Source organism: Monodelphis domestica, chromosome 3, assembly GCF_027887165.1.
Source record: "Monodelphis domestica isolate mMonDom1 chromosome 3, mMonDom1.pri, whole genome shotgun sequence".
NCBI lineage: Eukaryota > Metazoa > Chordata > Mammalia > Didelphimorphia > Didelphidae > Monodelphis > Monodelphis domestica.
The window spans coordinates 514,691,550-514,707,916 of NC_077229.1; the positions used below are offsets into that span (position 1 = coordinate 514,691,550).

General features: G+C 40.1%; 1 protein-coding gene across 13 annotated transcripts in view; it reads left to right on the forward strand.

The window, feature by feature from the left end:
• The window catches only part of ARL15 (ADP ribosylation factor like GTPase 15), a 485,879-nt gene that overhangs the window by 50,254 nt on the left and 419,258 nt on the right, over positions 1-16,367 (forward strand). For 5 of the 13 annotated variants that reach the window (XM_016431294.2, XM_056824920.1, XM_016431296.2 and 2 more), the window contains exons 2-3: positions 2,001-2,018; positions 4,318-4,374. The exons of 3 other annotated variants lie outside the window; for them this stretch is intronic. In XM_016431294.2, the coding sequence (XP_016286780.1) occupies positions 4,321-4,374 (54 nt within the window). In that variant the 5' untranslated portion in view covers positions 2,001-2,018; positions 4,318-4,320. Of the gene's footprint in view, positions 1-2,000; positions 2,019-3,278; positions 3,384-4,317; positions 4,375-16,367 lie in introns of those variants that run through there. 5 more of the 13 variants (XM_007486307.3, XM_016431297.2, XM_056824921.1 and 2 more) reach the window with 3 other exon arrangements.

The window sequence follows — 16,367 nt, forward strand, 5'->3', positions numbered from 1 at the left end:
GTGTGTGTTTGTGTGTGCGTGTATAAATTATGTCTATATTATATCATATGTTGGTATCAACATATAATATAACATAGATGATATAATAATTATCCATGATTCATAGATTTCAAGAAAATAAAGTTTACTTTTTTTTAAAAAAACCCTTACCTTCCATCTTGGAGTCAATACTGTGTCTTGGTTCCAAGGCAGAAAAGTGGTAAGGGCTAGGCAATGGGTATCAAGTGACTTGCCCAGGGTCACACAGCTCGGAAGTGTCTGAGGCTAGATTTGAACCTAGGACCTCCCATCTCTAGGCCTGGCTCTCAATCCTCTGAGCTACTCAGCTGCCCCCTAAAGTTTACTTTTGAATAGTCACCTGGAACCTATGTACCAATCCCCTTCCCCAATGATTATGTATGTGATAAAGATATTTTTTCCCAGTAATTAATTTGAGCTTTTAGTTTCTCTTTTCAGTTGTGTAAAATTGACTTCATAGTAAGTGTTATTTGTTTTAAAAATAAACATTTGGAACAATGATGGAAATACGTGAGACAAAAAAGCAAATTCTGTTTTTAGAAAATATCAAAAGAGTAATTTTCTCAGTTTTGCTGTAGATACAGAATGTTGCTACTGTTGATTATTGTCATCTTTTTCCCCCTATTTTCAAGAGGTTAAAAAATTGTTGATGAACTATAGAAAGATGCATGTTCGGTGTTAATATTTCAAAAAATGTATTAATGTTTTCCACAAGGAGAAAAATAATCTTTTTAATTTACTAAATAAGTTGCTAATAATTCACTGTTAATATTTGCAGTGACATCTAGAACAAGACTAGCTTTAATGAAGATAGCACTACAATGAGTTTATTTTAAGGCTGTTGCAGTAATTTAAGTGTGATCACAATATATTTTCTATTCTGTCATCCTGAGGGGAGAGAGAATCACAGCAATCAGCAGTGATCAGACAAGGACATAGATCATTACTCACTTCTCCCCCAATGCGATACCTTGTATTTTTAATGTCCTTTTGCTCTGAGGAAGAGAGAATCCTAGAAATTTTACTTAGTTCTGTGGGGAAAAAGATGGTTTTAGCTCTTTGATCTCCAAGTTGCTTGTCCTTATTTGGAAGGGATGAAATTCTTTTCTGGAGGATTTATCTTTTATTCATTATTGTGTTTCCTTATTCATACTTTGTTTCCTCAATGGCTTTTGAATTGATATGATATTTTTAAAACTTGTTTTTAAACAAAATATATTACATTTATCATATGAGTTTGAATACTGCCCTGCTTGTCTGTGTCTCTTTCTGAATTTCCTTCTATTCTTTATATTTTTCATGCTTCATTGATGTTCTTAAAAAAAAATGCTATTCCTTGCAGCAAGAAAGCCTAATTAAGGAAAACGAATTCATGTGTTAGTTATATCTGAAAATATGTGTTATTCTGTATATCTAGTCCATTACTTCTTTGCATGGAAAAAGGATGATTCATCATCATATTTTTCTAGTCCTCACTGGTCATAGTATTATTCATAGTTCTGACGACTTTATAACAGTCATTGTAAATAATTCTTCTGGTTCTACTTAACTTCACTTTGCATCAGTTCATATAAATCCTCCCAGGTTATTCCAAATTCTTTTCATTAATTTGTTAATAAAACATAGTTTTTTATGACTTTCATACTTAAAAAAATTTTGTTTAGCCCTTTCTCAATTGATGGGTACCTAGTTTGTTACAGAATTTTACATATTAATTTTCTATTTCCTTCCTCACATTAGTTATGCAAAAGATGATAATGAATCAACAATTTTTTCTTGCCTATTATGAGAATGAGAGATTTCAAAGAGAGTTCTCTTTGGAACTACACGTTTATTACTTCTCTGGTTGACTAAGATTTGATACATTTTTGAATTAATTTGTTATAGGCTTTTCTGCTAATAATACTTGTTTTCATATTTGTTGTTTCTGAAGGTTTTTCTTTTTCTTTTTTGCTTTCATGCTTACCTTCAAACTTTCCTAGGGAAAACAGCAGTAAACTGTAAGTAAATCAAACAATTCAAATATAGTGTACTACCCCACCCCACCTCTTTTTACAAATCATTTTTGCCACAAAGGCAATTTAGGTCAAATTTAGCAGACTAGTAACTGGTTTTTGACTACATCCTTTTGTCATTCTTTGAGCAGGAAGAGATCTCAGGAGAGGTAAGGCCAATATGAGACAACAGCCTGGAAGGAAGGCCTTGACTTCTTTCTCAAACAAGAGTGATCATAGTATAGCAGTGGAAAACATATCGATTAGACCCAGACAGCCATGCCTATGCTTATCCAGGAAGAAAAATGCTTTAATAAACCAGTAAAAACAATTTGCTGATCATCTTAATGCACTCAGATCTATGGGTTGGAAGTAGAAATAAGATAAACACATGCAAGTGTGTTTGATGCTGATGAGAGAAGTGAACTGTTTGTTAGTTTCTCTTTCAATTCAATTTTTCCATGCCCCCAAATGAGATTCATAATGCTATTTTTCCTAGACTCTTTATTGGATAGAAACTTTTTACCCTTGATCATTGAGTCTAATGCTGGAAATACATTGATGAGAAACTTGATTTGACAGTTGGGCTCCACGATAGGTGGAATACCAGAAACTCAGAAGGAGGAATAGTTGTCAGGACGAACATATAGAACAATTAGGATATTTACAAGAAACAGAAGCAATTGTGTTATATGGGATAACTATTTTGGTTGCTTGCCCTTTTTGGGGGGGGGAGGGAGTGGGAAACAAGGTTTTTAATGACTGAAGAGTAAAGAATTGAAGAGTATCCTTCCTCTATTAAGGAGGCAATTCTTTAGCAAGTAGTGATGTAAAGGTGAATGTTCCCTGATTTTTGTCTGCCACAGCCCATTCTTTTATGATACTGAGGATATTTATGAACTTCCAAATACAATAGAGCATTAATTTGAACTTCCTTCCCTTTAAAATATTCATTGTTGTATTAATTTTACTTCATTAAAGCCTGTTATGCTAAAAGATTATTAATGGTACTGTAAAAATGAAAGTTTTTCAAAATCTTCGTATGATTGAAATTATATAATAAAACTAATGAATGGTTGGAAACCTTTGATGACCTCAAGTTTTGACTTAAATAATTTAGCTCACTCTTTGACTCTAGTTTTTGTTTAATTTTTGGTGTGTATGTGTGTGTGTGTGCACCAGTTTATATATTTTTGAATTACTCCCAGTAAATCCTCTTCCCTTCTCCTCTATTCTCACAATATTGTTACTGACATTGTTTTGAAGGGTAAGATCTAATCTTCTCGAATGATCCTCTGATCTGATTGCTTGAGCTACCAAAGGAAAGCTTCTTTGAACAAAAGCATTTCATCCTTTGGAGGGAAATCCCAGGTGGGGATTCCATATTATTGCTACAATTGGCACAATAGATACAAAATCTACTTTGTGCTTCAGGGGATTGTGGCATTAAAATTTGGATAGAGAAGCATTTAGCTGATAGTACAGAGAATTAATATTGGGGGACTAGTAAGAAGATGGACTTTTCTGACCTTTCACTAATTTCACACGAACATTTTTCGTAATAGAAGAAATAGTTACTCATGCTTGTTGGCAAACATCACAGTCTTATGAGAAGGAATGGTTTAATTGCCCAACAATGCCCGGCATATAAGAATTGACATGAAAATGGGAGTCAGCTCAGCTTAGTTATCAGAACTCCCTTTGCTCTCCTCAGCTGATTGGCCTTAATTTTCTGGCGTTCTGAGAGACTGGCCTATTCAAGAGGTCTGGTTTACATGGACAGACTTTTTTTTTCCATTTCTTAAAAGAGATTTCATGAGTAAAACTATAACAATGCACTTAAAGGCATAGATGTATAAAGTATATTTATGGAGTCGTGGTCAAATCCTTTTATAGAGAAGGCTTAAATGTTGAGAATTAATTCCTGCCAAAAAAGTACTCACTAAAAGTCCAAATAATTGTGTTTTTTAAAATGAAGGCCACTACAATAGCATTCTGAGAATGTTGTATTTAAAGGAATATTTACTAAAAGATAATAAGCCTTGGAAAAACGATTCTTTAAAATTATTCTCTTATTGGAAGCGAGTGGAATACATTGTTCCCCCAACTTGAGTATTTTCCTCGGCTGGTCGAGGGAAGCCGACAGGTAGGGAGTATCCTGAACTGCTTGATAGGCCAGGCCTCTTATTTTTAGCCGAGCAGTATCTCCAGAGTGGGGGGGGGGGTGAGGGGAGGGGAAGGGGAAGAACTGAATTCCATAGGATGGACACTTACTGGCAATCTCATTCTTATTTTAATCTTTTAGAGAATGTCTGAGTGTATCCAGATCTCATTTGCTGTTTGTAGAATTGGCATTTACACGGTAAGCAATGTATGTTTTTGCTGTACCAAATGTCATACAAAATAGGCCAATAGGTTGTTTTGGTTGTTTATTGGGGGAGGGGTTAAATGAACTTTTACCTTTTGACTAACCACCTTCCACTCATGCAAGTTGTGGTTCAGGTATCTGAGTTTTTAAACTAATTTTCCCTTTCTTTTTCTTATATCTTTGTTCTTTTGAAAGGCCTGAGAAAGAAGAATATGGGATTGTGACAGAGCAGTTCAGAGACCAGTGGATTTGTGAAGAGCTAGTTATTTTTAAGGCATTTATTTATAAAAGGAACTGGTGTTTTTCAACTGGGCCGTTCAGAACAGTGTTACGTGGTCTTGTAGTGCGCTATAGAATCCTCCGTAAGGATAAAAAACACAACCTCTCATGGCCAATTTTGAATCTTGGGGGGTGAAAAAAGAAATTTCTCTTCCTTCCTTTTACGTCTTTGTAGAACTTCCTAAAGCTTGTGTTATTTGGGCCTGACCTTTGAGAACCCAAAACCCAGAGTCACTTAACACACTGGATGACTCCGGTGAATATATTTTTAGAAGTTCACAATTTCACGGTGTCAGAGATATGGGAGTGTTTTTATAAACACGGAGGCTTCAAAACAAAAGGCATCTTGTGATAGTTGTCCCCAGTTTGATAAACCGGTGACCCGAGAACCAAACATATTAAGTTGGTTTTGTAAGATTATAGGGTGAGTCAATTCAACAAAAGAGTTACAAGCAGAAATCTGTTTTGTTGGCCAACTGTGGACCTATTGCATCTGGAAAAAAAAGAAAATTCTCCTTTAATGGAAAATTGCTCTCCTGGATGAGGAGAAACCACACACAAAATATCCATGTAATTGATTATAGTTAAAAGTTAAAATTTATAGAAAGAAAAGAAGTGTTGGAGACCATGGATCAGCCCATTTTTAGTAAAAACGAATTAGATATCGCTTCTTTGCCTCTCCCACAACAATTCAAGGTATCTTTAACACCTTTTATTTCTGTAACATAAGCAATACATCAAATAACACTTATTAAGAACTCAGAAAAGCCTATTTGAAGGTCTTGATTCTTGCCTTTTAGTTTGTCTAAATTGAATGGTATACAGAGGGGCCAGATATGTAAAGGCTAGACTATCACAGCCAACTGTGTTGCCATGGAGAAATGTTATATTTAAGTTGGATAATTTATGAATGTTCACTGGCACGATGATCACATAAAAATGGGAAAAAATATGGATGAAAATGAAAAAATCAACAAAATATATCTAACGCGTTCTTTATCCAGTCTCCTTGCTAAGGTCATATGCAAAATTGACAAAACAGTGTAACAGAAAGGTCTTTATCCTGTGAGGAAGGGAAACATCTCTTTTCTAGGTCTTCAGTTAAGTAATATTGGGATGATCATTCAGGCCCCAGTTCTCAGGTAGGGTATTTAGAACACAGATAATAGAATTAATTCATGTTTTGTCAATGATCTAAACCAAAGTAGAACCCTGCACACATAGTACTGGTCTACTACTAAAGCTTGAAATGTAAATAGCAGCTCATTAAAAAAAGGCGGGCTTTGGAGCTGAGAATCTGTTTTGAGAAGATAACTTTCTTTCTTCATTATTTAAAAATAATCTTTCAATTGCAGGGAATGTTACACAGGAGATAAGGCATATTCTCTAGAACCTAGTGTCTTGATGTAAGTACAAAGAAGTCATTTATTTTTTAAAAACAAAAATGGTTCTGTTAAGTGGGCCCAAGCTATTTTCAGTATTAAAAAAAACCTTATTGATTGCCGGTCAGGAGGGAGAAGGGGAAGTAGGTTGGTGCCAGATTTGTCATTACAATTGTGGTTTGATGAGGCGCTTGCTGGCTAGGCCGGTCTAGAATCAGGATTTGACTCATGCCAGGGAAAGAAGGCGATCCCTACAGGCCGGGGGAGCATGGCTTGCCTCACCCGTGTGTCTGAACGTCGAGATGGGCAGAGTTTTGGGCATTCCTGCCGAGGACCCTGCAGGGAACCCCCAACCCCGCGGAAACCTCCAAAGTCTCTCACCCAGGACAGTCCGCTTCCTTGCCAGAAACAGGAGTCGGATTGAGATTCTTTTCTGTTGAAGGTATCGGTTAGGCATCCCCTCTTCGCTTGCTCCTGTTTGAATTGATGAAGACCGGGGAGAAGCCTTCCATGTCAGCAATTCTGCCCAGGAAGCCCGGGAAAGAGGAGACATTCCGCCTCTGCTCGCCGGATTTGGAGCACTTTCTGTCTTCGGAAGGACTCTTGAGACAGAAGGCCGAGGGCGAGGCACGTGGAGCTGTGACCTGCCCAGGGTCACCCGGGGAGGAAGTGTCTGAGGCCAGCTTTGAACGCAGGCCTTCCTGAATCCAGGCCTGGGGCTCGGTCCCAGGGCCTTCGCTTTCTTAGTTCTCGGAGCCGAGGTTCGGCCGGCGTAGGGCTGTGCTGTGTACTGTGCAGCACCAGCCGTCTCTGGGCCCTTCGAGACTCTTCTGGGTATTACGGAGCCGGCAACTCTCTCTAACCTTATGGGATGATGAATTAATGTGACGCTGATTCTTGCAAGGGGGTAGAGCTCAGGATGGAGACTCCAGAGGCCTCGAGCCTGGCGTGGCTGCAGAGGCCGTCCGGCCCTCCCTGCCTTTGGGGCTGAAAAGCTGAAGAGGAGAGAGTGGGCTCACGTGACCCGGGGGTGCCGGGGCCGGAGGGCACGTGCGGGTCCTGCGTCCTGGGAGCCGGGCGCCTGGACGAGCCCGTCTGCTTCACCGGCGAGGTCAGCCGCTGCGCCGTGCTTACCGCGGGGTTGTTGGAAGCTGCCCCCACGGCTCCAGAGAAGAGCAGAGACGCCGCAGTCGCGGTGCTGCGGCAGGGCTTTGTTTCTGTTGTTGCGCCAGACCAGGTTCCGTTGGAATGGGGAACTCTTAAGGAGTGTGCTCCCTCCCTGCTAGCCCGAGCACAGCAAGGCAGAATCCGCTTCCTTCAGGAGGTCCTTATTACGCGGGCGTCCCAGAATGAAGTGGCCGTCGCTAGCGGCCCCTCTGCGCCTCGGCAGCCTCCCTGGGCTGGTGCCTCCCTGGTGCTGTGGGAGGCCGGCCAGGCGCCCGCTCCGGGGGAGGCCGGCCCGCCCAGCGCCCGGCGATGCTCTGCCCAGGGCTGCTTACGGGCACGGATCAGAGAAGGGGAGAGGGCTCCCTAGAGTCAGGATTCAGAAGGCTTTTCTCGGTGGGGAGCCGCCTCGGGCCCTCGAGGGGAACAGAGGAAGCGCTCTTCCTGTGCCCGTGTAAGTGTGGTAGTGTGGCCCCAGCCCCCGGGCTTCCGCCGAACTGCCCCTCAGCAAGGCCGTCACAGGAGGACCAAATAAGGGAGCTGCAGGGCGCCCGCAGGGGCGGCTGTGGGTGAGCGCACGGGTCCGGCCGAGGTCCGACACGGGGGGGGGGGGGGGGGGGAGGGGGGGGCGCGTCCCCGAGTCTGCAAGCACCAAGCCAGATCTGTGATCTGTGGCCACCCGAGAGCCCTCCATTAGACCAGCCCCTCTTGGTGGCGCTTGCAGGGTAAGAGTGTAGCCACGCACACTCCAGCGGACCCACGGGCATGCACGTGCGCGCCTAGACACGTGCACGCGCATTCCTGCCTGCCCTCCTCGTGTGCTCCAGGTAGGACAGAGCAACAGTGCCTGTCCGCAGACATAGAACTCTGTTCGTAGAGCGTCTGTCTGTGGAGCTCTCTTGGGAGAGGCAGGTTAGCCGAGCAGAGGCAGAGCTGCGATCCTGGGCCATGCTGAAGGCTGCAGCGGTCACTTGGCTCTGGCAGAGGAAGCTGCTCACGCGGGGAATCAGGGGCCCGCCCAGCACACAACCCCCAAACTAGCACCAAGGAGAAGGTGCTCTTCATCAGCACCAGGGTGGGACGGGCATGTTGAAGAAGATGCCAGCGCTCTAGAAGGGGTCCGAGGCAGCATCTAGCCCTGCCCTACTGTCTGAAGAAGGCAGCGTCAGCCGATAGAGGACTAATCGCAAGAATCGGAAAGAACTGAGTTGGAATCCTCAAGACACTTCCATGGGTTTCCCGGGGTAAATCACATGACTGTTGTGAGCCTCAGTTTCCTCATCTGCAAAATGGAGATAATCATAGCCACCTACCCTCAGTGGTGCAGACCACCCATGAGACAGTGGGTAGGAAATGCTTCGCCAGCTTTAAGATGCTGTCCGCCAATTTCTATGAATAGAAAGAAGTGCTTGAAAATAAGATTGAAAAAACGCGGACCGTTTCCGTCCCTCCACATGATCCTGTTCAGGACAATGTGGGCCTCTCCATAAAGCGGGAATAGACACTGTACAACCTGAAGCAAGATTGAAGGGACGGTGGGGGACTTCTGCAGCACCTTTTGAAAGGGAGACTCGGACAGTGCAAGATGAAGTCTGGTTTGGTGCTACCTTTTTCTCTTAACTTCCAGATGATCAAGATATGACATGGATGGCAACCTAAAGAGAATCTTTACCTTCCAGTGCTGTGCCTTCCTGAAGCCCCACTACTCCATTTTTTTCCTTATTTGGCTCAGGGACAGTTTTCAGTGATGCTAAGTAGAGGCCATGGTCTCATCCTGTCCTCTAAGGATAAGCTGGTTTTTGCTCTCTCATTCTACAGAAGCTGTTCTTGGCCCTTTTGGGGGGTTTTCTCCTATATTAATTTGACCAAATCTAGGGATATGACAGGCCAGTTGGAACACAACACCACCAAATGTTACAAATCAGGGCTTTGCTTTGTTGATTGTCTTCTTAAGAAAATAATGGAGAAAAAGTTAATGATGTAGATTAAATTTAAAAATATCTTATACTCATACTTAACCTTCTCCCCCTCCCCCCAAAGCTTGTTGTTTAACATTTACCAGCAAACCTTTGCCAATATCCTTTATAAGACAATCTCAGAAGACCTTTTCAGTAGGGTAGACCAATAGTACCTACTAAAGGATTAATGAAAGAAGAAAATGCCTTTCTACCCTCACTGGACCAGAAGGTCTTGGTTCTAGCCCTGCCACTGCCCGGTTTGATTAGTCTGATCAAGTTACTTCATTTTCTTTTTTTTTTTAGTCTGTTTTCTCACCTCTAAAATATCGAGTTTGGATCATATTTCCTTAGAATGTTCCTTGTAGGTCATGTGAATTCTGTTTTCACCATTGTCAGGAAGTAAAGATGTGAGGGATGTGTTGGAGGTTCTGGGAACTTTGTAGTAGGACTAATAGGGATTGGAGAAATGAATATCTTCAGAGGTAGAAAACATTCCTTAGGAAGAAGAGATGTTGTAGAGGTTTTGTTGTTCAGTCATTTTCAGTTGTGTCCAACTCTTTGTGACCCCATTTGGGGTTTTCATGGCAAAGATACCGATGTAGATTGCTTTTGTTTCTTTAGCTCATTTTACAGATGAGGAAACTGAGGCAAATAGGTTTAAGTGATTGCCCAGAGTCATACAGCTAGTAAGTGCCTAAAGTTGGTTGTATTTGAACATAGGACTTCCTATTCCCTGTGCTACCTACCTAGCTGCCCTTGTTGGGGATGGCACTGGTTAGAAATGGCAGATCCCTCTCTTGGGACACCCTGCTTTTCTTGTCCTCCCTCTTCTGTATTTTCTAGCTAGTTCGGTAACCAAGCCGATTTTATCATGTTATCCTCCTGGCTTGATCATGTATTCTGTTACTTACATATTCTGTCTAATAAGGATTAACCCTTGGTTAGTTGCCAGTCTAGGGTAGATCACACTATATTGCTTTATTCTGTATTTCAGTATTTTTGTCAGATAAATAGAAATAGCACCAAAATGTAGTCATATTATAATGCCAAACACCATCTTGACTGACTCATTTTACAAATGAGGAAATGTTAAAGTGTTTTGCCCTTGATCAGTCTGTTGATTAGAGGATGTACTGAGGAAGACAGAATTTTGAATTCAGGCTCTGCAAAGTCAAGTCACTTCATTCTGTTTCATGGGCACAATCCTAGCCATCTACCTTTTCACTTTTAATTACAGAGTTGTTGGGGGAATACCTAGGATGCACGGATTAAGATTGTCCTTTTGTCACTGCTGAAGAAATAGTTCCAAATACTAATTCACCGAGGAAATAGCTTTGTACTGTATGTGAAGAACATTTCTCTGTACCTTACCTTGGGTGTCATTTCTAATGAATGAACAAACAAATAAACATCAGAAAAATGGGGAGTATAGCTTTGAGTTGAATTATGATTGGTATACAAAGGGTCTTTATAGTGCTTTTTGGAACAGATGGTGTTTATCAATCATAACCTGTCACTATGGTTGGATCTGAATTTGAGATTAAGCAATTGGAATTTTCCATCTGGAAATAGGTATTTTTATGGGTGCTGCTTTCACATAGTGGTCTGCCTTCTTCATTTTGAATGAATATTTAGTATTTGTTCCTCAATAACAATAATGCCCTTTTTTGTAGTTGAAGAAATCCTTTGAAAATGAAAGTTATTTTATAATCTAGAAGACTATTCAGGATATAATTTCCCCATAGTTTTGACTGTGACTTTATTTCCTTTCTAAACTTCAGCAGATCCAGTTGGTTTTAGTTTTGAAGAACTTTTAGGTTAGCGGTGATGATTTTGTTTCTGGTTAGTCCGGTCTTCCTTTGTTTAGAGAAAGCTTTTTTAAAATAAATGAAGAAATGCTGAATTTGTATTGGGCTTTTGTATATCAAGGATAATAGCAATATAGTTCTTTTAGGAAGAAGTGGAGTATTATGGCTAGACTCTAGGAATTGAACATTGTTATGTAACACCTGAGGTAATTTGTGTAAAGAACATAGAGCTAGAAAAGATCCAAAAAAAAAATCAGCTAAAATGACTTGGGAAATGGATAGTTTGTACATGGAGACTGACTAAAAAGTTTAAGGCTCTTGTCTCCAAATTCTACTGGTCGTAACTTTTTGTCTTTGTATCCTTAAGCATGTTCATCTAGAAATAACAAGGCTGTGAGGTCTTTGAGGGTAACAGTTTGAGACACTCTTGACCACACCAAAAAGCCTTAAAATATTCAGAAAGCACAATATTTTAAGGTTAATTTTGCTCATTTTTTCATAATAAGGAGAGAAGTGAATATCTGTTGTCTTAGGAATTTAGTCATTCAACTCTAAAAAAATTAAAAGGTTGAGAAGTGGCTTAATATAAAAGTAGGAACATCATGATCTCTGATATAATTTACCAAATCCTAGAATGCTAGGAAGGAGGTAGTTTCAGGAAAAATAAAGGGAAATATTTCTTTTTCAAGGTCTAATAAACATATGGAACTCATTACTCTAGGAAGTTCTATAAGCTAAAAATATAAGCAGGTAGGAAAGAATGCATACTCTTTGTTCCAGTAATACCATTACTAGGTCTGTATCCCAAAGAGATTTTTTAAAAATGGGAAAGGACTTGTTTGTAAAAAAATATTTATCACTGCTCTTTTTGTGGTGGCAAAGAGTTAGGAACTAAAGGGATATCCATCCCTCAATTGGGGAATGGCTGGAAAAAATGTGGTCTATGATAGTAATGGAATGCTAGTGTGCTGTGAGGAATGATGAACAGGATGATTTCAGAAAGAACTGGAAATACCAGTGTGAACTAGAGCAGAGTGGAATAAGCAGAACCAGGAGAACATTGTACATAGTAACAGCAATATTGTGGAATGATCAACTGTGATCGACTTTGCAACTCTCAGAAGTACAATGATCCAGAACATTTTTGAGGGACTTATGAAGAAGGATGCTATGCCCCTCCAGAGAAGGAACTGTTGGAGAATGCAGATGGAAGCATATAAAGGATCACTTGCTTATTTAGGTATATGTTTTAGGGTTTTCACTTACAAAAATGAATCATATGGAAATGAGTTTTATGTGATAATACAGATTGAATTTAGCTCCAGGAGGGGAGAGGGAAGAAAAGAGGGAGACAATTTGGATTATAAAACTTGAGAAAACTCATGGAAATTTATTAAAGTAAAAACATTCAAATATAAGCAGAGCTCAGGAAGGATTCAGATTTTATGACAGGTCAGGTTGGAACCCTTAGACATATACTCTTGTATTGGAAGACCTCTGATATGTCCATTGACAATAGTTGATTGAGATAGATTGTATGGCATTCCTAAGTTAGTAAGCTTAGAATTCCAAGTTGTGTCTCTCCATCCACATGCATTTGGTAAGCACCTTCTCTGTCCTAGGCCTTGTATAGGGAAGAGGTTATCTAGTCTAACCTCTTTGTTTTACAGATGAGGAACTGAAGCTGGTCATATAGGAAGTATTGCAGTTAGGATTTAACCCGAGATGCTCTTACTACAAAGCCACTATGCTTACCACGGTGCCTTTCTCTTTTCTTTATTCTTCCTCTGATCTCCCTCTCTTTCCCTCTCTCCCTCCTTTCTCTCTGTCTCTATCTGTCTGTGTTTTTTTCTGTCCCTTTCCCTTCCTCCCTCATTATCTTCCTCATTATAAATTATTTAAATTTGGCCACGTATGAATCTGAATTCAGCTAATTAATTATATTTTGTTTCATGAAAACCCTAAAAACTCAAACCTAAGCGTATCCGAATATAAAGAGACTCTCCACACATAATTTTATTTTTAGTCTTTGTGAATGTTTCATTTAGCTCCTTTCCTCCATATAGTTATAATGATGTTTTTAAGGGAGTTCCTTATTGCAATGATATAGGGAGATGGAACTGTTGAAAGGAATTGCCTATCCAAAGGCTAAGGTTAGCATGCAGTGATATTTTATAATGTGAGAAAGAGTATTTATTCTGTGCAGTCATTAATCAAATGGAAGACACCCTTCTAGAAAGCTGTCCATTTGATTCAACCAACAATCTGTATTGTTTGCTAGGCATGCATTTATTTTTCTCCCCATAATAACTGTGAAACTTACTTTAGGTATTGGTTGGTACTCTCATTTGATAGGTGTGGAAACAGCCTTAGAGAGAGACTGTTACCATAGGCATGTCGATCAAGTATTAGAAGTGGAAATCCAACCTCCATTCCATTGTTTCCTGCAATGAGAAGACCATAAGAATGATAATACAGTACAATAATAACTAAATCTGTATAGTGCTTCCTATGAGCCAGACACTGTGCTCAGCGCTTTCTAAGTATCCTCACAACTACTCTGTGAGGTAAGTGCTATTATCATCCCTATTTTACAGATGAGGGAAACAGAGGTTAAGTGACTTGCCCGACATCACATCATCCAGCTAGAATGTGTCTGAGACCAAATTTAAACTTGAGTCGTGCTGACTGCAGACGTGGCTCTCTCTCCATTACACCATCCAGCTGCCCTACAGGTAAAGTTGGAAAGGTAGAGGCTAGATTGTGGAGATAAAGGTCTTGAGAGGAGGACTCACCTCATCAAAGTGGTAATGTCTTAGGAATATGAACTGTTAGCTGATTTGATGAAGAGCTGAAGGAAGACGGTGCCATCAACCAAAACAATGGGCAACAAGCATTTATAAAATTGGAAAAGTGAGGTGACTTTTGAGGAGGCAATGTGAGGAACTTGGTTTTGGTATCCTGTATTTGAGGTGATGGCTGGACATGTTAGAGAAAGGGCACAACTGGAGTTTGGGGGAAATTCTGTATATCAGAATCATTTTTTTTCCATTAGCATTGGCTTTGTGAGTCCTTTCCACTGTTATGACAGTCATTTTATGGGGATGAGTCTTCAATTTGCTGCTTTCACCTTTTACTTACAATCATAAAATTTCAGAGCAAGGAGGGTCCTTAAATTTCTAGTTTGTGCATCAGCCCCAGGTTTACAGTTGTCTGTGGGATATCATCACTTCTCTGTTTTGTCATTACTTCAGATACAAAATATTCGTAACTGAACAAATCATCTTCTCTATCCCTCCACAAATTAATTCTCTTTCCCAATTCCCATTTCTTTCAGAAGCATTACTATTCTCCTAGGTTTCTATGCTAGAAACCATAACAATGCAATCTTTGATTTTATTTATTTTCAGGGAATGGGTCAGAAATATTTAATGATGATATGAAACCATGAACTTTTGGCAAACTTCAGTCCTAAAACAAACACAGGATTATTGATTTAGAGCATGAAGAGACTTTAGAGATCACTTGAGTCCATCTTCCTAATTTTATTTTGTTAAAAAATATTATGATTTTATTTTTTATTCTGTACCTAAATAGCTCCAAAAAGAACATTTCTAGATTCAGATCAGAACACAAAAGAAGGATTGTATATGAAATAATTTACTTTATCTATATGTATGTTGTGGTTGAGCTATTTCAATCATTTCAGTCATGTCAGACTCTTATAACCCCATTTGGGGTTTTCTTGGCTAAGGTACTAGAAGGTTGTTTTTTTTTAATCATTTTCTTCTCCCAGTTCATTTACAGATGAGGACTCTGAGAAGCAAACAAGTGTTAAGTGACTTTTCCCCAGGGTCAGATGGCTAGTAAGTGTTTGAGGCCAGATTTGAACTCAGGAGGAAGAGGAGATTTCCTTACATCATGTCTGGTACTCTATCCTCTGAGCACATTACTTTCAAAACTAGCCTATTGCTCTGGGCTTCCTTCTGTTCTTTTTGGTATATTTGTAAAAATGTTTCATTGGCCCTCTTTTTGTGGGGGAACAGGGCTATCAGTATTGCTAACTACTCTCACCTCTAATCTGCTCTCCAGTTAGAAATTGAAAGAAAGGGGGGAAAATCCTTTGTAACAAATAAACATCGGTAAGCAAAACTTGGCTGCTGTGGTCACCTTCTGTAGCATTTGAGTCCACTTGGTTAGAAAGTGGATAACATTCTTCATTGTAGGTCCTTTGAGTCATGATTGGTCATCTGCATCTCTCTTAGTCCTTAAATCTTTCTAAGTCATTTTTCTTTCCAGTGTGGTTGTCCTTATGCAAAAAATGTTCTTTTGGTTTTTCCTCCTTTATATCAGTTTATATTCTCTAAGATTCTTTGAAACCATCTCATCATTTCTTCAAGTGCAGTAGGATTCCAATAAATCAATAGGAATAAACCCAAGTTTATTTAGACATTCCCCAGTTGCTTAAGAGACCATTTAAGATACTCTCTTAGATTATAGTTATTTACTTTTTAAAAATCCTTTTTCTCACCTTTCTTCAGGATCAAGAAGTTGCTGTTTGTATCTATTCTTTCTTAAAGACCCTCCTCCCAGTCTTCATTTACTTCCCTGTTGAGATCAATGTATTTCTACACCAAATCATTTGGGTCTGTGTTCAGCGCTCCTTTGCAGTCTTAAAGCACTATGTAAATGATAACTTTTATTTCTTTATTTTTCCTTTTTATTATTTTTTTCACAAAAGGATTTCCCCCTATTTCTCATTTATGCAGATCTAACTTTTTTTGCTCCCGGTACTTTGCTATTGTCCTGCCCTTCCTTTATTAACTGGGTTCGCTGTTGCCCATATCTCTGTGATTTCCTTCCACATGGAAACTTTGAGTTAGGTAAGCAGCTCATCTGCATCGCTTTTCGATTTCCTAGTCCCTGAACATACTTTATCCCAGCAGGTACCCTCGTCAGTTTTAGTCACACGCTGCTTTTCTTTATCTGAGCTGTGGGAGAAAACCACATAGGAAAATGCATTTCCATTGGGCTGTGTTTTGTGGAAACTTTGTGCCTCTTACACTGAGGACACTCTGAGGAGGACAACTAACATGGGAGCGGGCCACTCACTTCTGATGTGTTGAAATCCAAGATGCTGCCAGCTTTGTTGTCTTCAAAAATTCATTTGGAAACCTCAGCTTGTTTAACCACAAAATCACTCTGATCACTTTTAGCGTGGGCCAGCCGGTCTCCAAGTGCCCTGCCAAGAGGGGATTTGCTCAGGACCACGCCAGGTTGATCCTTAGAGATAGGGATCTCCTTCAGACTTTCTCTTTGAAAGCACAGCTAAAGAGGTGAAGGGCCCTGAAGGAGAGCCTGGAGGCCACATTCACCACGTGGGCAAACCTAAGCCG